Here is a 22,867-nt window from a genome sequence, read left to right as displayed (position 1 = left end):
CAATAAAAATGAGGGGGTGTGTCTGGTCTTAACCTTTCCTCTCGTCTATACAAGCTGAGGCTTTTTCGAGTTAAGATGTCTTACTGATCATCGTACTATTGAGTGTGTGTGCTAAGAGAGGAGGCGGGGGCCTCATTCATCAGCAGGCAGAACATCAGCTAAGGTAATGGCCAACATTTTTCTATCTCAGTAGTTATCTCCGACAGCTGACTCGAGGGGAAAGTTTCAACATTTAACTATGTAAATGTCCATTTTCTAAAATGTAAATTTCTTTTTCTTCTCATGTAAAAGTTCTAGTATATCAACTGTACTTAACTGAAATTTGAAAAAAGAGAGTGTGACAACCTCTTGAATTCCTTATCAACTTGTTTTTGAGGTGACTATGTTTTTGTAACCGTTTTCTATCTGAAGCCTTGTAACTTAAATTTCCTCCATCTAGTCACCTCAGTAGTGTGGGATTAGCCTCTGCATCATCGAGCCACTAGTCCAAGTAGAGTTTTAATCTTTGATTTCATGGCGCGCATGTTTCCGCCTCCGTACTTTCTGATTCTTGGGCCAGTAATTAACCTGTTATCTTTTATGAAGGCCCGGGAGAATGGGTACACGATACCCCTGTGTAAACTTTAAAATCAATTGATACAGTCTTGTTAAATGTAGGTTGTGCCAAGAGAGAACAGAAAGTGAAAATTTGATTGAGCAAGATGCTCGAATCACCAGTGCATAAGTTAGAGGCTGTAAGGGTTTGGGAGCGTAGTCTCCTTGGTAGAATTGTAGAGCATTGAGGCTCTTTTCTTCAAATGTAAAATATATTTGCATGATATTAAAAGGTGGCATTAGAAGCCCATAACTTGTAACGTTTGGAGCAAAGAGCTTTTGAAAATTGTGATTTAAATTTTCCTGTAAAACAATTTGGAAGATCTGTCTGCTTGCCTATCTAACTAAACGCAACAATAGTGATGTAAGGACGTTGTAAATACGGAGCTGGGAGCTCGAATTTTGTAATTAACATTTTCTAGGTTTTTCTGTTTTGTACAAACTACCTCTGTACCTGAAATCTTGTTGTTTGTTGAAAAGAAATATAACATTTATTTTAAAGTTTTAAATTAGTGTTTGACTATCGTAGATAGACCCACTCAAACCAGCACCTTCTTTCACCTCTCTGTGTTCCACCAAAACTCGTTAACAATAATATTAATAATAATAATTTGGAGGATCCAAACCACCTTCATACTGAATACTCAACATGCATACCCAATAAGAAAAAATTTGCTGGTGCCAGAAGTTAGTCCTGCAGTAGTTTGCATCTTATCAGAATCACCTACATGGTAATAAATAATAAAATCCCCGACCCAGCTGGAAATTACCAAATTTAATAAATTTAAATCAGCCTGCATTACACACACACACACACACACACACACACAAAATAATAATTTGCAGGATCTAACCCACCTTTGTACTAAATACTCTACATATCTACTTATCAGAATTACCCTATCAAGAATAAAACCACAACCTAACTGAGAATTAAAAAATCTAGAATATTTAAATCAGCCTGGATTACACCTATGAGCAAATTATTTCTGGAATATTCAATCATTACTAAGCAAAGTGCTTACTCTGAGCCAAGCACATGTTCCAGATTCAGTTATCAGAGACCAAAGGGGTTACTCCACTGTAGTTTCTAAGAACTAGGCTCACAGGAACTCAAGTTTTCAAGCAACATCTAATAATAGATCAGAGAACTCATGAAACCTAACCAGTTCTCCAAAACAAAAAGCTGAGGTGTATCTGTGATGGATAGGTTAGTATAATTACTTACGAAAGATAAAGATGATCGTCGAAGAGACATACGCAAGTGCGACCAACAAGGGGTATACCATGGATGGCACATGGGGGGAAGATATAAATAATAGGCAAGCAGTCACACAAATAAAAGGACAGTAGTGTATGAACAAGAATTGGCTACTTCAGATGTACTGAAACACGAGAGACAACAACTTACAAATAGTACTGCACAAAAGATATTGAAAAATATTTCAAAACTAATCACAAAGGAAATATTACAAAGTTCTGTTCTGGTGTGAATTAATTGCCTTTGCAGCATCAGAACGAATGACACTTGCACTTCATGTATTGTATCTGTGTGGTATTTAGGGAAAGGGGTGTGGCGGAGGAGAGGAGATGGGCGGAGTATTGAGCTTATGCGCTGTTGGCTGTATGCTGAACATTTACACCAATAATGGCACAGACTTCTTCAGAGCAGCCCATAGAAAACCAACTCTTCACACAACTGCAGGCATGAGACTGACATAGCATTTCATCCCTCCTGCAGCACCACACTGGTGGAATCTGGGAAGCAGCTGTCAAGAGTCTGATATATCACCTTAGAAGAGTGATGGATTCTTATCGCTTTAACAACAAAGAATGGATCACTCTTATAACGCATACCCACATCCTTTCACCAAACACTTTTTAGACATGTCTTAATTGTGTCAATTGTCGTTTGTGAACTTACAACAAGTTTCCTCATTTTTATAACACACATTCCTCTATGTAACACTTTGACTAGTGTAATAAGAATCCTGATTTTTATCCCTTAGGCATGAGATCACGGCTGATGATGACCATGCATTGGGCGAAACATGTCCCATTAAATTAGCATGACAAGATGTATTGTTCATTTTAAGAACCCAATGTGTATTGATTACATGGACTTCAATAAACTTTTGTAACATTGTTGAATAAATCTACATATTTGTAACATATAATTATCTGAGATTGTTGTAAACAACCCACAGAGTGAAATTAAAGTCCACCGTTTGTATCGGAGATGAACCCTGTACACGAATGGTAGATTATTGTTGTGTAGGAAACTATCAACTCATATAAAGACTATACATCCAATCATACATCAAGAAGGTCATCTTCTTATCGGTGGAAGACTGTGCAATACTCCAATACTAGTGGAGTGGAAGCATTAGAAATTCTGCTTCATCTCACAAATATAATTATGATGGCAGAACACCTTCAACTAATTCATCCCGGCACTCAACACTCTGAGAGAAAAGTTTAGGATCTACTCGACAAGGTGGACGGATAGAAGCCACACTCATACATGTCTCAAGTGAATGCAGATAACTCAGAACAATGAATGCGAAATACACAAATGGTGCCTGTAACCCCAACATACCCATTCCATAAAACTAGCATAGACTATGCTGGCACAATTCTAGTAAAAAATCATGTGAAATCGAACAAGACCAGACTGCCTAGCTACCAAGGCTGTCTAAGTAGACATGATAACCGATCACATCACAACAACATTTTTCTCCTCACTTTATCAACTTAGTTTTCATAGAGATCAACCCCTGAACATCTACAGCATTAATGGCACAAACTTATTTGGAGCAGCTACAGAAATCAAGGCCTTTCTGCAAAACAACCCTCACAAAACCAACTCATCACACAACTGCAGGCATGGGGCTGACGTGGCATTTCATCCCTTCTGCAGCACCATACTTTAGTGGAATCTGGGAAGCAGCTGTCAAGAGTCTGGTATATCAGCTCAGACAAGTGATGATTCTTATCACTTCACCAACAAAGAATGGACCATTATTACAACACATATTCACATCCTCTCACCAAAGCTAAACGATGACCCTTTTGACACTTCTTACCTAACTACATCCAATTTCCTTATAGGAGAACCAATTACTACACTCTCTGATAATGATTATACTTCCTCTCTCATCACAACCTGGCCCACATGGCTATATTTTCAGCAGCTAACCCAGAACTCCTGGAAGAGATGGTGAAATTAATATCTCAATAAATGGACAATGAAATACCCCATAGCGACATAGTAATACTGAAAGAAGATGACACCCATGCCATGAAGTGGACAATGACAGTGATCAAATGTGCATCCTGGTATTGATGAATTCATTCATGTAACGAATGTTCAGGTGAGTAACTGTGAACTTACAAGGCCAATTCACAAACATAATCCCTTACGAAGTATGAAACAGAAAGGCAAGATAACTCTTGAATGGCTTATTTATTCATTGCATGTTTAAGTAATATTGTTCTGGGATTATCTGGGGAATACAGAGAGGTGAAAGGAGGTAATCGGCTTGAATGGGTCTATCTACGATATCAAAGATTAATTTAAACTTTTACATGAATGTTATATTTTTTTTAGATCTCAAACTTGAAAAAATTCTTCACTAGGTCAAGGAAGAAAATGTCAGGTACAAAATAGCAAACAAGAATAGAAACCCAAGAGTTGGAAATTACAAGTTTTGAGCTTCCAGCTCCAATTTCCATGTTTACAACGTCACAAATGTTGCGTTTGGTTAGATAACGAGAGATATCTCCCAAGACACAGTTCAAGAGCACCTTGCTCCGAAGGTTACACATACGGCCTTCCAAAGGCCCCACTCAAAATTACACCAATATCAGAAAAGAGTTTACATGCTCCTTAAATTCAACCAAAGGAGGCTGTGCTCCCAATTCCGTATAGCCTACTCCAGGAAACATTACACAAAACCTTACAATTTCTGGCATCTCTCGGCACAACCTACAATTTACAATTCCTTTACACAGGGGTATCTAGTACCCATACTACTGGGCCTTCGGGGAAAAGAAGAACAGGTTAAATTACTGGCCCAAAAAGTCAAAATGTATGGTGTCGTACAACTGCGCTCCTTGAAAACCAAGTTTTAAAACTCTACTTGGGCTTGTGCCCCGATGATGCAGAGGCTAATTCCACACTACTGAGGTGACTCAAAAGAGAAGTTCATGAGTGATTTACAGGAGAAAAAAGGTACAAAATCGCAGTCACATCAACTTAAATTGAAGGGGAATTCGAGAGGGTAACGCACTCTCTATCCTTGATTTAGAGTTTAAGTCTGTATGAAATTTTACATTAGCAGAAAGAAAGTTTACATTTTCGAAAACAGATGGTTACATAGTTGAACATTAGAACCTTCCCCTCGGGTGAGTTTGCAAAAATAGCTAGAGTAAGAAAACTGGTGGCCATTACCTGGGCTGACGTTCTGCCTCGCCTCCTGTCTTAACATACACACTTAGAAATTCGATGAGAATAAGACAAGGTAACTAGAAAAAGCGGCAGTTTTTATACCCTAGGGGAGGGTTCGAGAAGGCTCTGGACTAAATCTGACAACACCCTCTCATTTTATTGGATACTCAAAAATTTACGAGAAGCTTATGATTGGCTGAAAAATAAATACAGAAAATTTGTGATTGGCCATACTCCAAAGCTGGCGGGATGCGAAGGAAGAGTTGCAAAACATTGGAGTATCACAATAAATGAAAGTCAAATTAGTTGAGAAAACTTATAAACCCAAAACTTCTTTAAATCATTTTTCCACCTTGCACCAGAGTACCTGACCTAAACATTTTGTAGGGACATCTATGGAGAAAAGTTCAAACTTCTTGATGTACACCAAAACAAAACAAAGAAATCCAGTCAGTTTAGGAAACTTTAAAATATCATATTACTCATTTATTCAGTAGTGACATATTCTGATCCATGCCCCAACTTTATGCATTAGAGGTTTCATGTTTTGTTCGATAGATAGTGTTCCTTAAGGCGCTTGCTTTAAATGTGAGGGGTTGAGGTGCACTGCCCGTTACAAGTATTATATGGACTAGTACCACCACAGACCACATTAGGGAGAAAAAGAATATTTTTCACTTGCCAAGAGATGGCTACAATGTGTGTAGTATACAAGCAAACGCTCACAGTAAACAAGCACATCACCTGCATCTTCTATCAATAAATTACTGTATTATTTAGAAATCAATAATTAATATAATCAATTAGATAACAAAGGTGTTTCATTTGGGAACAACTAATAAAATATCCTGTAACAGTAACAAAACAATTTATCTTTTAGCTATTTTGTGTTCAAAACTAAGTAACAAATTCAAAAGTATTAGCAGGAATGATACGAGCTCCAAAATGACAAAGTAAAGGTCTTTGGAATAATCCTAACTGCTGCACAATTCATAACGCATGATCATGAAACAACTTGAAGGAAAAGTGAAAACTAGGTAAGTAAACAGTCAATCTCATAAAAAGGTATATTTTCTGTAGGACTATCAATCATGTCCACTAAAAAGATGGATCAAACCATGGTATCTGTTGAGCCATTTTCTACCCATTTCCATTACCTGACAATGGCTCATCAAATTATGTACATTACCTCAAGAGAGTTTTCCTGTGATGACTCTGGCTCTGTTAACTCTGATTTGACTTCTTCTTTCAAAGCAATTACTTCTGATACATGTTCAAAATTTTCCTGTGGAAAATAAGATATATTAGGTATGCTCATAACACACATTTACAAATACAGTCACTAAGAAATGAGTGTGTTAATTCATTAATTTCCAGTATTATAGTTACTTTCAGAATTTCACTAATTTTTAAGGAAGATCTCTACTAGCAGAGGATTGTTACAACCAAAGGCTGTACTGAGAATGGTGTTACTATTCTTGCTCACTCCTTATGTCAGAGAAAGGATGAGACAGAGAACAAAATAAAAAATGCAAAACATTTTCTAGCCATATCAAAAGATATATTACCAGGGATGAAACTGGGGCTATCTCACACAGAATTTGGAAGGAAGCAGCCATAGGCATAAACACTTATGAACGGTTTTCATATGTACAATCATATCAATCAAATCATAAAAGTTGTCGGTACCAATTAGAAGCGTTACAACTGTTCTAAATAATTTTTGTTCTCAGCACAGAGTTTGTTTATAGACAGATTAAAATTACTTGAAATAATGGAATCACATTCTCTACTATGGTTTTGCTGAGATCACAGGGGCTACATAAAAAAATTCATACAGTTCTGTTTCAAACACCATATTTCAATGCTTCCAAGTGTAAGAAAAAACATAAACATGAAAGAAGCAGACTTAACACAGTCATATAACAGTGAAAGATGTGATGTAGCCGAAGGTCAAAGAAGCTGGAAATGAAATATTTTACTACTATAAGCATGTTATGTAGTGTTCCGTGAGGAGCTGAGGGGATGAGGACACCGTCAGTGGAGAATGAGCAGTGTTGGAGTGTATATCTGCAGTAACAGAAGATCTTTTATGATCTACTATGAGACATTTAAATTTCACTCCTGGATTCATAAAACCTTCTCTGCATTAAAGGGGGGAGGGACAGTAATTGAAAGCCCATATTCTAATGTAAGTGAAGTAACTAGTAAAAGTGAATTAAGTAACAAGTTCTAGAATATACCAACTTAACACATTCAATACAGAAGAGTAGCTGAACTAAGGAATGGATGAAAAGGATGCACAAAAAGGACAGGAAAATAATGAGAAAGAGGAAAGAAAAAATTGTTTAATTTGCCTTAAGTCCTTAAAGTGTCAGAGCCCACTAAAAGGGGCATATAAACGAAATTATTCTCTGAAATCATACATTCTAGAGCCCTTAGACATGGTTCTCTATAAAACACAGAATCTGACCAGTATTTGAGGAATAAAATGAGCTAATCACTATTCTGTCTTTCTAGAAGAATTCAACATCTGAGCAAAATATTTATTTTGAGAGAACGTACATTCAGATTTTGAGCTATTTCATCCCTCGTATGTCATAGGTAAATCGGTTCGTTCCTTAAAACACAATATCTTCCAGCACATTGTGGATGTCAGGGTAACCCAGAATAATCACACCTGTGTTGACATTTTGTTTAGCAGACTGGTGTATCCAGGTTCAAAAACACTAATGAAAGATTTGTGATTTAACTTCTTCTACACTAGTTATGGTAGGAGCAATAATTTTTAACACGTGGTGCTAATGCTGGTGCAGTAGTGTAGGAGGATATTAGTTTTTTTTAAAGTACGTTTCGCTAACAACTTCTATTATAATCAGAGGAGAAAAATAAAAAAAGTGCAACCCCTAAACCAAAGTAATTTCGATACTGACACTAAAAAGTACAGACTAATCCAAGCCCTACCTTAAGTTCCTAAAAGTTGGCAGCTTTGTGTAGTGCGTTGTGGTGTATTCCCAGACAAATAAACAAAACAGAGTTGTACTACGCATAGATGCTCATTCAGCAATTGGTGACTGCTGGTGTTAGTACTGAGGAAGCACACAGAAAATTATGCCCCTGCCAAACTTATTCAGCTATTAAGGGTTAATTTCTGACCCCTATAAAGTTATCTGGAATGGGACTTACAAGTGATGCAGTTGTTTTTCCTTCAAGCCAGGCTGGTTCCTCTTTGATCTTTGCTTCCAGGTCCATTTTGCACTGCAAACTGAAGTACTTAGAAAGTACTGGAATGGTTGATTACTTCTACTGACCTTACACTGAAATATAAGCCAGAAAAATATATTACCTTATTGATGTCATTGATACTTATGGTATTTGTCAACAGACTAAGCAACAACCTTGTCATTTTATATGACCATCAATATTATGATCATACCAAAAAACCCAAAATTTTACATGCCTGTTGATATTGCAATCATACCTATAGGACCTCAAGTTTTCTATGACTACCGGGCGAGTTGGCCGTGCGCGTTGAGGCGCGCGGCTGTGAGCTTGCATCTGGGAGATAGTAGGTTCGAATCCCACTATCGGCAGCCCTGAAGATGGTTTTCCGTGGTTTCCCATTTTCACACCAGGCACATGCTGGGCTGTACCCTAATTAAGGCCATGGCTGCTTCCTTCCAACTCCTAGGCCTTTCCTATCCCATCGTCGCTATAAGACCTATCTGTGTCGGTGCGAATTAAAGCCCCTAGCAAAAAAAAAAAAGTTTTCTATGACTGATACTTCTATCAAAGCTACGGACCTGCAGTTTTACATGATTTCTAAAACAGTGATCACTTCCATAGGAAATATAATTTAACTTATCTGTCGATATCAAGATCATAGTCAAAAGGACCCCTATTATTACATGACACCTTATATCGTATTAATAGTTATCTAACATACAGTTTTACATGGAACGGAAACCACAACAAGATGACCTTTCTTGAAAATTCAGTGACTGTACGGTTTGCATATCACTCTGATCACCCAGGTCCATATACTGGAAACTTCCTACCATTTCTATCCTTTGCAATCAGCTTCAAAACTAACTGAACAAGTTCACAGTCTTTGAGATATGTTCTATCAAAATTTTCCTTCCTAGGATCAAATTCTCTCAAACCATTCTCCTTCCATTAAGCTTATTCACTATCTCTTTATCTGAGACATGTTCTATCAATCTGATCTTCAAGAACTTCTGATAACACGACATTTAAAAGGCTTCAACTCTGTTTTTCTTGGCATCAGTTATTATCTGTGTTTCACTTCCATACGGTGTCATACCTCCTTACTCATGTAAACACAATTTTAAAAGTTTTCAATCTGTTGACCCTTACGAATGTGATGGAGAACGGATGGGAATTTAGGCAGGATTCAGTGATGATATTTATCGATATTGAGAAGGCATATGTCAGTGTACCATGGCAAGTGGTCTCGGATGCACTGATAAAAAGAAGGCAGGGAGAGGTGAAGAACCAATTATAAAAGCCATGAACGAAAAGTGAGTATGTAGTATAAATATATGATAGGACAAACAAACTGGTTCAAGTAGAAACATGACTTCAAAAAGAATGTGTTTTATCCCCTCCAATCTTCATTACAATCATGGATGAAATCCACAAGAGTATACAACAAAAAATGGGAACTAAGGAGGCAAATGAGAGAGTAATATGTGGAGAAGATGAAATGGAAGCACAAGAAAAAGATAATGCAAGGAATCAGGAAATGGAGGAATATGGAATGAAAATAAGTGTGGAAAAGAGTACGATAGTAGTGGTGACGGGAGGTAATAGAGAAGGAAGAGGGAATATTGAAGTAAATGGAAGACCATTAGAAGTTGTGGAAAGCTTTGAATATTCGGAGAAAATAATCGAAGAAGATGGGAAAATAAATTAAGAAATTGTATACAGACTTGAACAAGCCAATGAGTTTTACCCATGTGTGAGATGTATAGTCTGTAACTGGGATGTCCAATGGAATGCAAGAAAATTTTTCACCCAATGTATTACACACAAATTTTGACATATGCATGAGGCATATGGACAACAAAATAACATGATGAACACAGAACGCAAGAGGCCAAGATGAAATTCCTTAGAGAAATAATAGGGAGGGCATAAAGGGATAAAGTCAGAAACATAGAAAAGGGAGTGAATTAGATTCCCTGAACTGGAAGGCGAGATAGAGACCCATAAGCTGAAATGGTATGGACAAATGATGACAATGGAAGAGGATAGAGTTCTACAGTAAGTATTTACAGAGAAAGTCATATGAGAAAGACATCGGGGAATGCCCAGAAAGGGGTGAATGGATACAGTAAGGAGAGTACAGAGAGGAGTGGAGTAAAAGTAGAAAAAATATTTCAGGAAGGAAAGGAGTGGTGGAGAAAGAAAAACTGAGGAGATTCTTGATTCACATTTCTACCCAGAAGACTGGAAATGGAAAATGAAGATAATTCTATTGAAATGAAGACAAAAATTTATACAATAGTGCTATCAGTTCATTTCATCGAACAATGCCACCACCTTTACTTAAGTGCGTTTTCTTTATTTTTCTATGCATGTCATGTCTAATGATTCAATGGAGTGGTGTTTACCAGAGTGCCCCTTGTAGAGAGTTCCATGTCAAATGAGTGGTTTAAATGTTTAGCAGTTTTTATTGTTCCCCATGTGGCACGAAAATTGTCTATGTTGAATACCTCGAGTGGTGCCTCAGAGAATTCACTTCACCCAATAGCCGTGTTCGCTACTCACTTTGTTATATTTTACTGTAAATGTAAACATACTGCACTAACAATGAATACTAAAATTTCTCCTACAGGTAATACAAGCTTCGTTCCTGTGGCTAATTGAGTTGAATCTTATGAAATGCCAGGGAACAGATTTCTATGTAAACACATATCTATTCAGGTAACTGTGACCAATTGTATTTTGTGTATTTCACAAGAGGGGACTTGTTCTGGCCATCACAGGTTATTCTAATAATATGTTACTGAATTTACTTTCAAGCAACAACCTTTTACTGTTTCCACAGCCAGAATTTATTCCTGAAGATTGTTTTTCCATTCCTGCTAGCAGTTTAATGTTGCACTAACAATTCCAAGGGAAAGGGATAAGGTTAGGTATGCAGCAGCATTAATTAAGGTAAATTAGTGGTAAAATGGGGAAACCACGGAAACGTTTTCAGGACTGCAGATCCTAGGATTCGATCCCATACAAACTCACCGTCACTCACCCCTGAAAATCTTTTACACACCAATAAATCAGAGAGGAAGCCAACTGTTACCTAAATCATCATGAATAAATACCGGATATAGCTGCGGTGGGGTAATGATGTGATACACAAGAATCTCCATAACAACAATGATATAACAACATACAGATAGCCTAAATGGAAACCTCTCAAGATTTTGAACCCTACTACCATATGTCGCAGCATACAGAGTAAAGAACAACTCAACATTCACAGCAAAATCATAATTAAAATTACACCCTACATATCGCAATTTCTTTCTTAAACTACCATTCGCATTTCTTCATCTGCGTTGCTCTTTAGCAAAAAGTTCCTCATTCCACTAAATTTAGATATACGATATATTGCCACTACCAGGGTGTGAAATCAGAAAGAATTGGTGATGGGGGGAGGAGAATCATAGGGCTTAATTACTAATTTTTTTTTCAGGCAGTACCTGGTGGGGCGGGTATAAAATTCCCCTGTATTTTAATTACACTCTCCATCCAGAAAAATGTAAATTTGAGATTTCTTTATTCAAATTTTGCTGTTATAACGGGAATGATAAACATTAGAACGTTATTACAGTAAGCTGAGAAGTTTATGACAGACTCACAATCTTAAGAAAGGCCAGACGAGGCGCGAGTTTCCACGGTTTATTGCTTTTTTAATGGAACTTTCCTCTACCAAGGCTATGTGTTGACTGAACAAACTTGGCAGTTTGTACCCTGCTCAAGTGAATATTGTCCTACTGATACCTATAGGAATCACACCCACTCCAAGAAGTACAGGAGTGGTGTAAACTCGAGCTACTTATAGCAATGACAAGGGAGGTTGGAATTACCAGGGTGAAACATCAACAATATCAATCAATCAATCAATACTGATCTGCATTTAGGGCAGTTGTCCAGGTGGCAGATTCCCTATTTGTTGCTTTCCTAGCCTTTTCCTAAATGATTTCAAAGAAATTGGAAATTTATTGAACATCTCCCTTGGTAAGTTATTCCAATCCCTAACTCCCCTTCCTATAAATGAATATTTGCCCCAGTTTGTCCTCTTGAATTCCAACTTTATCTCCATATTGTGATCTTTCCTACTTTTATAAACGCCATTCAAACTTATTCGTCTACTAATGTCATTCAACGCCATCTCTCCACTGACAGCTCGGAACATACCACTTAGTCAAGCAGCTCTTCTAAGATGTACTTACCAGCATATTAATGACAGATGAATTTTAAACATTAACCATTATATGTGATGTTTTTGTAGATATTTTGTATGTGTCAACTGAGGATGTCCCATTATGGGTCGAAACCGGTATTGACCCTATTTACCAGTTTGGTAGTAAATAAAATGGTGTATTGATAAGGTGGTGACTCATATTATTTCTATATAGTGATACCAATCAATACGGATATGAAGCTTATAAATAATAACATACCACTTAGTCGAGCATTTCTTCTTCTTTCTCTCAATTCTTCCCAACCCAAACATTGCAACATTTTTGTAACGCTACTCTTTTGTCAGAAATCACCCAGAACAAATTGAGCTGCTTTTCTTTGGATTTTTTCCAGTTCTTGAATCAGGTAATCCTGGTGAGGGTCCCATACACTGGAACCATACTCTAGTTGGGGTCTTACCAGTGACTTATATGCACTCTCCTTTACATCCTTACTACAACCCCTAAACACCCTCATAACCATGTGCAGAGATCTATACCCTTTATTTACAATCCCACTTATGTGATTACCCCAATGAAGATCTTTCCTTATATTAACACCTAGATACTTACAATGATCCCCAAAAGGAACTTTCACCCCATCAACGCAGTAATTAAAACTGAGAGGACTTTTCCTATATGTGAAACTCACAACCTGGCTTTTAACCCCGTTTATCAACATACCATTGCCTGCTGTCCATCTCACAAAATTTTCGAGGTCACGTTGCAGTTGCTCACAATCTTGTAACTTATTTATCACTCTATAGAGAATAACCTCATCCGCAAAAAGCCTTACCTCCGATTCCACTCCTTTACTCATATCATTTATATATATAAGAAAACATAAAGGTCTGATAATACTGCCTTGAGGATTTCCCCTCTTAATTATTACAGGGCCAGATAAAGCTTCACCTACTCTAATTCTCTGAGATCTATTTTCTAGAAATATAGCAACCCATTCAGTCACTCTTTTGTCTAGTCCAATTACACTCATTTTTGCCAGTAGTCTCCCATGATGCACCCTATCAAATGCTTTATTAGACAGGACAATCGCGATACAGTCCATTTGACCTCCAGAATCCAAGATATCTGCTATATCTTGCTGGAATTCTACAAGTTGAGCTTCAGTGGAATAACCTTTCCTAAAACCGAATTGCTTTCTATCGAACCAGTTATTAATTTCACAAACATGTCTAATATAATCAGAAAGAATGCCTTCCCAAAGCTTACATACAATGCATGTCAAACGTACTGGCCTGTAATTTTCAGCTTTATGTCTATCACCCTTTCCTTTATACACAGCGGCTACTATAGCAACTCTCCATTCATCTGGTATAGTTCCTCCGACCAAACAATAATCAAATAAGTACTTCAGATATGGTACTATATCCCAACCCATTGTCTTTAGTATATCCCCAGAAATCTGATCAATTCCAGCCGCTTTTCTAGACTGCAGGTGGAGAGTTGCCACTGCTACGTTGTTTTATTGCTCAAGGTCTGGCAGTCATTTGAATTATTTCTGATGTTTTTATGAATATATGCCTAGTAAAAATCATTAATTTCAGTAATAAATTATGGGTTCTACATTTTCCTGTTTATTTTATAATGAAAGGAACCCTCCGGACAATTTTAGTGGGGGTGGGGGACCTCTGAAATAAAATCATCGGTGGGGGAGACATCCTTCCCTCCCCCCCCCCTCCCCCCCCCCCCTTCCGCCCCGATTTCGCAACCTGGCTACTACACAGAGCTTGCAGGCACTTTAACGCAAAGGCTGGGAGTTTTCTAAAAAGCAAGCTAGTTATATGCGTATTCATTTTTCATGCTTAATAAAAAATAAAATTTAAGAATATTAATAACATTAAATATTAAAAATATGTAGAATGCTGAAACTGAGAGAGATTAGTATTAACTTCTAATATTCTCAATTGAGATCTATGCATTTAGCGAAATTGAATTTTGAACATTACCGACAGTATGTTAGAGGTTGTGGACACAGTATAAAATGATAGAAATCACAATACCTCAATGAAGAAAATCCGTAACTCACTTCACGGAATAAGCCGTAGAAAATGTTATATATGCCTTATTTACCAACATATCAGCCACTTCGAAACAAAACCACGTATTTGAATGTTGTTTAATCACTTAAAACAAACTCTTGAAGAACAAATTTGATTTGTAACAGTCAGTAAAACAGACTGAATTTAGGAAAGGATGTATTACTAGTGAAAACTGCAGAGTAAGCGACACTTCTTCTTCTCTTGAAATGTGAATGGGCTTGTTATATCACCCAGTTCCAATAACTGTAATAAATCACACTGTAACACTCATACATAGCAAAATACACAACTGAGGGGAGAATTGTAGTTTAACATATCCGTAATGTCTACAACTGTAGTATGGGACACTTACTGAAAAGAGCAGTGGCAGCACTGGGTGCAATGTTACGCTACGTCTGGCTCAAAGAGGATGTATAAGAGAGGAGTCTCTCCGGTTTAGAGAAGAAAAAAAAGAAAGAAAAAAAAAAGAAAGCAAGTCCATAAGTCTTAACGTATGTGGACGGCATGGAAGGAGGGATCAACTGACTAACTGACTGAAATTTACGATCCAATTCTTCGTACACTAACGGAAATAAAATCGTACGGTTTTTATACATATATACATGCATTATCATCATAGTCCGCTATGCCTTCCAGCGTTCAATCTGCAAGCCTCTGTGTGTTTACCAAAACGGCACGTCGCGAGAATCCTCTATTTGCAACTAGTGCCCTGGCCTCATTTAGTTCTATACCTCTTACATTTCAATCGTTAGAAATTGAGTCAACCCATTGTCATCTTGGTCTCCCTCTACTCATCTTACCCTCCATATTATAGACTATTGTTCTCCTAGATAACCTATCCTCCTCCATTCGTCGCACATGTCCCCACCACCGAAGATGGTTTACGCGTACAGCTTCATCCATCGAGTTCATTCGTAACTTAGACTTTATCAGCTTGTTCCGAGTAGGCTACTCTCCTGCCATTGTTCCCACCTATTTGTAAAAGGAATAATTCTCGCTACTTTCACGTCTGTTACTTCTAACTCATGAATAAGATATCCTGAGTCCACCCAGCTTCTGCTCTCGTGAAGTAAAGATGGTCTGGAAACACACCGATGTAAGGACAGTTTCGTCCGGGAGCTCACTTCCTTCTTACAGAACACTCTTTATCGCAACTGCCAGATCACTGCACTAGCTTTAATACACCAAATACAGTGGAGACGATACGCGACACTCTGCGAGATATAGAGGGACAGCGATTTGAGCTCCCTCTAGCGGGGTGACCTGAGAGTTACTGAATTTGTCATAAGAGCACGTGTATTTGTTTGTGACGTTTTTGGCGTTATATGTGCGTTTGCATTAAGTTGACATAAGTAAATAGTAGCGTGTGTCATTCCTTTATATCTCCACTCAATATGAGTGGAATGATATCTGCTGTGTTTGGCTGCAATAACTATGAAGTGCAGAAGGATTCGCGGTCTTGTCCCTCGTGAGAAGAAAATCTAAGTAAACATTGTGTTTGCATATATATTCTTCCAGTTACAAAGAGATTTTAATAGTACTTCCTAAACTTGTGACCTGGGCGACCCACATTTGAATTGGCTAAAAAATATATATATATATATAATAAGCTTATTTTATTGTATTGTGCAGCAGTTAACCTTCAATACCGATGTGTTGTTGTAGGTGTGATCTGTGGGTTTGATTTAACTCAGGAAAATACATATGCACATGTGTGTGGCTAGTTGTGTTCCAAATTACCCCATTTGGAATGCCGTAATGCGTTGTCAAGCACTGAAGAAAATATGGGTGATTTAAGAAATGTACATATTTTGTTGAAATAATATGATGATGCAAATTTGCTTTACCCTAATGAAATGGCATTATGGCAAGTATTGCTTATAGGGAAAATTTGAATGTTTTTGAGGCTAAATTTAAAGATTTTCTTTCTGTTAGTAGGCTTCAAATTAAAAGGAAAATTATCCAGCTCTTAATTGTAAATTCATTGAATCATGTGTGTAAGGAATGTGCCGATATTTTTGTTGACAAGCGTTTTAATGTGATCATGCTATGCTTTTAAATAAAAAAAAAATACAAATCTAGCCGTGAACGTTCAGGCAGGAATACTAAAGCTAAAAAAGTAATGCATAAATGTAAGACAGCAGTCCATTTCACTTCTTTATTATATGTCTAATTTCAGTCTTTAAATAATAACCTATTAAATAATCCTTCATTCATTTACCCAGAATTGCTTTACCAACTTTGAAGTTAATATCTTAGTAACACTTTCTTTCAGGACGTAATTTATTTGTCCATTTCCGTATATACATTTCCATTGATATTTGAATTTAGTGCGAATTTTCAGGTCACGCCACTAGGAGCGCCACTTGCGACTTGTCTCCCATTTAAACAAGGCTAAATCCGGAAGTGTCGCGTATTGCCTCTGCTGTATTTGACTACATCTTCAATCAATCTCACCTACTATATTACCATCCTGGGGGAATAATAATAACAATAAGTTAATTTATTAACTTGACCACCTAATCAATAAATTAAGTCTTGTCTTTGTTGATATACACTGACATGTAATCCTGAGAGAACACATAACAAAAATACTTAAACTTATCTACCTGTTCCAGCTTTGTATCACCAATCTGACATTCAATTCTGTTGACTTTCTTACCTTCTGACATCAATTTAATCTTGGAGAGACTAATTGTTATTCCATACTCATTACCGGTACACCTATTTTCAAGTTCCAAGACGTTAGACTGCAGGCTTTCGGTACAATATGCCATTATGACGAAGTCGTCAGCAGAGGCCAGACTGCTTACTACATTTCCACCTAACTGAATCACTCCCTGCCAAATTATACCTTTCATCAGATGTTCCACGTAAACTACGAAGAGCAAAGGTGAAAGATTACAGCCTTGTCTAATCCCTGTAAGTATCCTGAACCAAGAACTCATTCTACCATGAATTCTCACTGCAGCCCAATTGTCATCATGAATGCCTTTGATTGATTTTAATAATCTACCCCAGTATGGTGAACATTATTTCCCTCGGTACCCTCTCATATGCTTTCTCTAGATCTAAAGAGAACTATCTATTCATATCGTAACACTTTACTTTTATCTGGTGCGTATTGAACATCGGATCTTGACAGCCCCTCCGTGCTCTGTAACCACACTGGTTTTCATCCAACTTCCTCTGAACCACTGATCGCACCCTCCCTTCCAAGATGCCAGTGAATACTTTGCTTGCTATGCTAATGAACGAGATACCTCGATAGTTGTTGCAATCCTTCCTGTTCCCTTGCTTATAGATAGGTGCAATTACTGCTTTTATTCAATCTGAAGGTACCTTACCAACACGCCATTGTAATCATACTATACCACTCTATGAAGCCATTTCATCCCTGCCTTCCCACTATACTTCACCACTTCGGGTCTAATTTCATCTGTTCCTGCTGCTTTATTTCAATGGAGTTTATTTACCATCCTTTCAACTTCCTCAAGCGTAATTTCACCGACATCACTTTCTGCCTGCCCATTAGCTTGGTTGTGCGCGACACCACCAGGAAGATTTCCTTTTGCGGTGAGAAGATTTTTCAATATATTCGCTCCACCTCTCCAGTGATACCTGGGATCTATTATGATTCACCTGAATTACCCTAAACACTGCTCATTTCCTTTTTCCTTTACTTCCTATGGTGAATATATTGAGACAATTCTCGCCGTAATTCCTCCAACTGCCATATATACCCACAGCGTTCGCTCATTTACGTGCCTAAAAGAAACTATGCTGCGTACAGTAGTTTTCCACATAAACAGTCCTTCCACATACTCTGCCCTTCCCTCTTTAATACCCGTCAAGTACCTTCTATCATCTCCTGTCTCTTGCCTGTTATCTCTTCTTACCCGAATATCACTTACGGTACCCCCAGTACATCCGGATTCGTCCCGTTTGCTGAATCAGCCAGTTTTACTTCCTTCTTCCAGTAGCCCCATTAATACTGATAGTTCCCCATCGAATTCCATTTCGTTCGACAAGTTGTTTCAAAGGAGTCCTTCGCCTGTCAAATGAGAGTGGGACTCCATTACTCCCATAGGTCCGAGGTTTGCTTAAAACGTTCTGAACTCGGTAAATTCATGAAGCAGGATGATATCCTACTTACACATAGTCACAGTGAGAATCACTTCTTTAACGGGTTAGGGACAACGGTGGAATTTTAGTCCTAGCCTCCTGAGCACAAGAAGGGCCATTGCACAGATTATGTCCGAGAATCCATTCCCGTTCCATAGCAATTGGTATCCCGACCCTCAGGACCACTTACTAGGCCACTCAGCCGTTGCCCATGGTTCACGAACTAGAACGTGACTACAGTAACCCACACCATGAACCATCAATTATTATCTGAATAAGCAATAACAATATAATAATGAACTCGTTAGCTCCAACAACAACGACGTAAAGTCCGAAATCAGGTACAAAAGTAGAGTGATTTATCAGCATTATAATATACGAGGGATGAGTATTTTTAGGTCTGAAACAGGTATACTATTTTATAAGAGCAGGTTTGGTCCATTAACTTCCATAGCCTAGGTGTCTGAGCTCCAAACTCTTATACAGTCCTGTTCCGCAGAGCCACAAATTTCTTACAGCGCTCAAGGTTATACAATAGCAATCTTCTAATGAGTTACTTACAGTCACTTCTGCTCTATTATTTTCATATTATTTTCCGGAAACATAAAGATGTGAAATGAGTGCCCGTACTAAATGGCCATAATGTAGGAAGGAAAAGGTTGATAATGCTGGGAGGCGAAAAACCTGCATTCCTTCTAGAAAACTCTTAAAACATAAAGTGGGCTCATGGCCCCAAGGTACAGAGGCTAAGGCTATTCCGCGCCAGGGCGGCTAAATGATAAACATCAAATACCAAAAACTGTTGATAATTTTGGAGGTTAAGAAACTTGAGTCATCCCGTACCGAGTGGAATGGTACTCAACAGAGGGTAATCACTCTTGTCCCCTTACATTACATATTTCCCAGTAGGGAATAAAACAGAGCCCTTGGACTGGAGAAAATTTTACATTTAAACCACCAGGTTTAGAAATGTACACGAAATAAATGAGCTTTGAAGCATTCCCCTCAAGCTATCTCCGGGAGCTATAACATGTTAAGAAAATTCTGCCATTACCTTGAGTTGCTGGGCCTTCCGAACGCCGATCTGCGACCTCTGCCACTTTAGTAAACGGCGCACACAATAAACTGTAGGCACGACAATGAAAATAGGCCTTAACGCGCCAAGCTTTTATAGTATCTCGAGGGGAAGTCCAGAACTCTTTACAGATAGGTTGGATGCTTGTACACACCCAAAGTGTTATTTGGCTAGAGAAAATATTCACAAAATTTCGATTTTTTTTAATGATACAGGCTATTGAGGGGGGAGCAGATGTGTTGTTAACCTTCACAAAGAACAAAATAATCTTCAAAACAAAGGTAAGCCACCTCTAAAGATTAACTTTCTCTTAGGAATTAATTGTTCTTAATCCCACCCAGAGGGGGCACTTGGGCCGATTTTAGAGACATCTAACAGTTGAAAATCTAAGTGTCTTGCAAAACATTAGTTCTAGTTCAATTTCATAGATGGCGTTATAGATGGAACGCATTTCTACCGAACGGAGAATGTGCACCATCGGTACAGACCGCCACCCCCTAAGCTCTTACCACGGTATGAGCAGCCTTGAAATCTTGAATCTTGCCATGTATAATTTTTGAAAACACGTATATAGGTTGGAGTATCTCTTGATAGAGTTCCCTTTCTTGCCTATTTGTTGAATTGAAGTAGTTCAGGTAGTGTTTGCGAAGTAGTAGAAGTTCGGGCTGTTGCGCCCAGAGTCAATGGCAAGAGCGGCTGCCGCTGACGATGGCTGGATGGGGTCGCCCGGACTCCCAAGGTACCTTGAGATACCATCGTCCCGTATACTGTGGGGAACAAACAAGGCGTTGGTCACAAAGTACCAAACAGCATTGTTCGGGCCAAGGATAGAGTGGGCGATCGGAACCCAGCTTCCAAGGCTATCCCAAGCATGATAGTCCCAAAGGAGGCAGTTTAGACGGAGTCTCGGCCGGATCGAGGCGGGCCTATACCCCGCGCCGGCAACTCTCGCAGGTTGACACGATGTGGCCTGAGGTGAAAGTTGGGCGCTCTAAGACTGAACTTTGGTGCAACAGTAACTGAATCACAGAGAGTGCTACATGTGGTGCAGGTAAATGGCGACTTTGGAGGAGGAGTGCACGAAGTTTCTGACACACGTTTGGAGGCAGAATGGTATTGAAATAATTGAAGGGAAGATTTTCAAAAACTATTCAAACAAAAAATGAAAGTTAACGTAGGATATAACATACATTATTTCACAACCTACAGGGACAGAAGGCCTGCTTATTCTAACTTGCTTACATAAAACTTGAACTAATTAAGATACTAAACTAAGAAATATAATTAAATCAGCAACATCATCACTTGGTGGCGTATAATGAAAAAGCAAAGGTCTTCACACAGGTTTTACTTGAGACAAATGGACCCCTAAAAAATCCTCCCGATTCTTGGGTTACTCACCAAGAGGGTGACAGGTGTAAGGAAATCAAGTATAATGCAAGTTCCATGAAATCTGGGAGCAAGCTTGCCAGCAGGAAGAAAGCTTTTAACCATAACCTGATCTCCAATTTCTAAATTGGTGGGTTTTTGTCAACGGTCATACACAACTTTTGCTCTCTTATGAGAGGCCTTAATGTTATTTCTAGCTTTTCTCCATAAATCCCGGATATTCTCTGGATCTATTGCATCTGGCAATAGCTCATTGATCGACTACAAATTTGTCAAAGGAATATGTGGGAAAAATGTAAACGAATAAGAAAGTGGAGAAAACTTGTGGGACTGATGAACGGCCCAGTTAAAGGCTAATAATAACCAGTGTAAGGAAGTGTCCCAACGAGAATGTTATTCGTGGTGGAAAGCATTAAGTTCATTTTGGGGATTATGATTAACCCGCTGGGCTAGAGATGGTTGTGGGTGGTACGCAGACGTCGTGACATGTGAATACAGAGATCGAAAGAGAACTTACGAAATAAATTAGAGGGAAATGCATTAGCGTTATCAGAAACAATATATTGACAGGGTCCAAGAGATGGAAAAATAGTGTTGAAACAAGAAAATGTAGACTGATCAGTGTCAATCCTAGTCGTAAACAGCAATGAGATCCGTGTAAAACGATCCACACACTCAAGAATGAATTTATTCCCATTCCCTTCAGATTGAGGGAACGGTCCGACGTAATCGATGTACAGCCGCTAATGAAACAAGACTTACATGTTTAAGCAGTTCCCTAGTCTCGCCGTCCATACTCTTCCAGATAAACATTTCCCTTATCTTTTCTCTACTTTTGAAGACGCCTAGCTGTCCATCTAATGGGGCCTCATGGTAATACTTGAAAATCATAGGCCCTAGAACAGCTGGAACCACAATTTGCATCCTCTGATCATGCCTCGAAGGGCAACACAGAACCCCATTCATCAAAACGTAAAAGACAACATGTTCCCAAGAAGAAAGCGTTTCCATACTAGGAGCCAGCACATCTTCACGTCGGTATTTCGCTATATCATGAAATAACAAAGGGCACCAGTTACAATGGCACTTACAGTAGGAAGTGTGGAAATAGAAGGCAAAGGGCTTTTCTTCGAGTCAACAACAACAACAGAATCGCCGGGAAATATTCGGCTTAATCCATCTGCGACCATAATTTCATATCACCGAATGTCTCACACGTCAAACTGAAACGCCCATATCCGATTCACCCGGAACGACGGGGCCTAGCAAGAACCCACTCAGAGAATTATTGTCAGTCTCTAATTGAAATTTAACATACTCGAGGTAAAGGAGGAAATTTTTCTAAGGGGAATGGGACGGCCAGTCCTTCTAACTCGTACGTAGAGTACTTGGCCTCTTGAGGTGACAAGGTTCTACTCGCAATGGCGATTGGCCGCCATCCTAGTTCAGGTTCCTGAAGAAGAACCCAGCGAACGCGGATGGAGAGGCGTCTGTGTGTACAACTAACTTTGTGGAAAAACATGGCATAACAAAGACCGGGGCGTTACACAGAGCCAATTTCAGATCCTTTAACGCTGCTTGCTTCAACTGCCCTCGTTCAAACTTGACAGATTTAATTGAGTAGTATAATGTGTGAAATATTCTTCAAAGTTAAGTCATTTAGGTGTCGGGATGTGCCGCAAAA

At 38.5% G+C, this 22,867-nt stretch overlaps 2 protein-coding genes across 2 annotated transcripts in view; both read right to left on the bottom strand.

Annotated features, from left to right (window-relative positions):
* Positions 1 to 8,337, bottom strand: part of LOC137502402 (uncharacterized protein PF3D7_1120000-like) — a 57,841-nt gene extending 49,504 nt beyond the window's left edge. Inside the window, exons 1-2 of the mRNA XM_068229474.1 lie at positions 8,231 to 8,337; positions 6,234 to 6,329 (exon numbers count right to left, since the gene is read on the bottom strand). Coding sequence (XP_068085575.1) covers positions 6,234 to 6,329; positions 8,231 to 8,296 — 162 coding nt within the window. The 5' untranslated portion in view covers positions 8,297 to 8,337. The remainder of the gene's footprint in view (positions 1 to 6,233; positions 6,330 to 8,230) is intronic.
* Positions 8,338 to 20,425: 12,088 nt separating this feature from the next.
* LOC137502346 (uncharacterized) overlaps positions 20,426 to 22,867 on the bottom strand; it is a 45,023-nt gene continuing 42,581 nt past the window's right edge. The window contains exon 4 of the mRNA XM_068229352.1: positions 20,426 to 20,561. Within this exon, the coding sequence (XP_068085453.1) occupies positions 20,426 to 20,561 (136 nt within the window). The remainder of the gene's footprint in view (positions 20,562 to 22,867) is intronic.

Source organism: Anabrus simplex, chromosome 10 (assembly GCF_040414725.1).
Source record: "Anabrus simplex isolate iqAnaSimp1 chromosome 10, ASM4041472v1, whole genome shotgun sequence".
In the NCBI taxonomy this organism is placed as follows: Eukaryota; Metazoa; Arthropoda; class Insecta; order Orthoptera; family Tettigoniidae; genus Anabrus; species Anabrus simplex.
The sequence above is the reverse complement of the archived record's forward strand: the minus strand, read 5'-3'. Positions and strand labels throughout refer to the sequence as shown.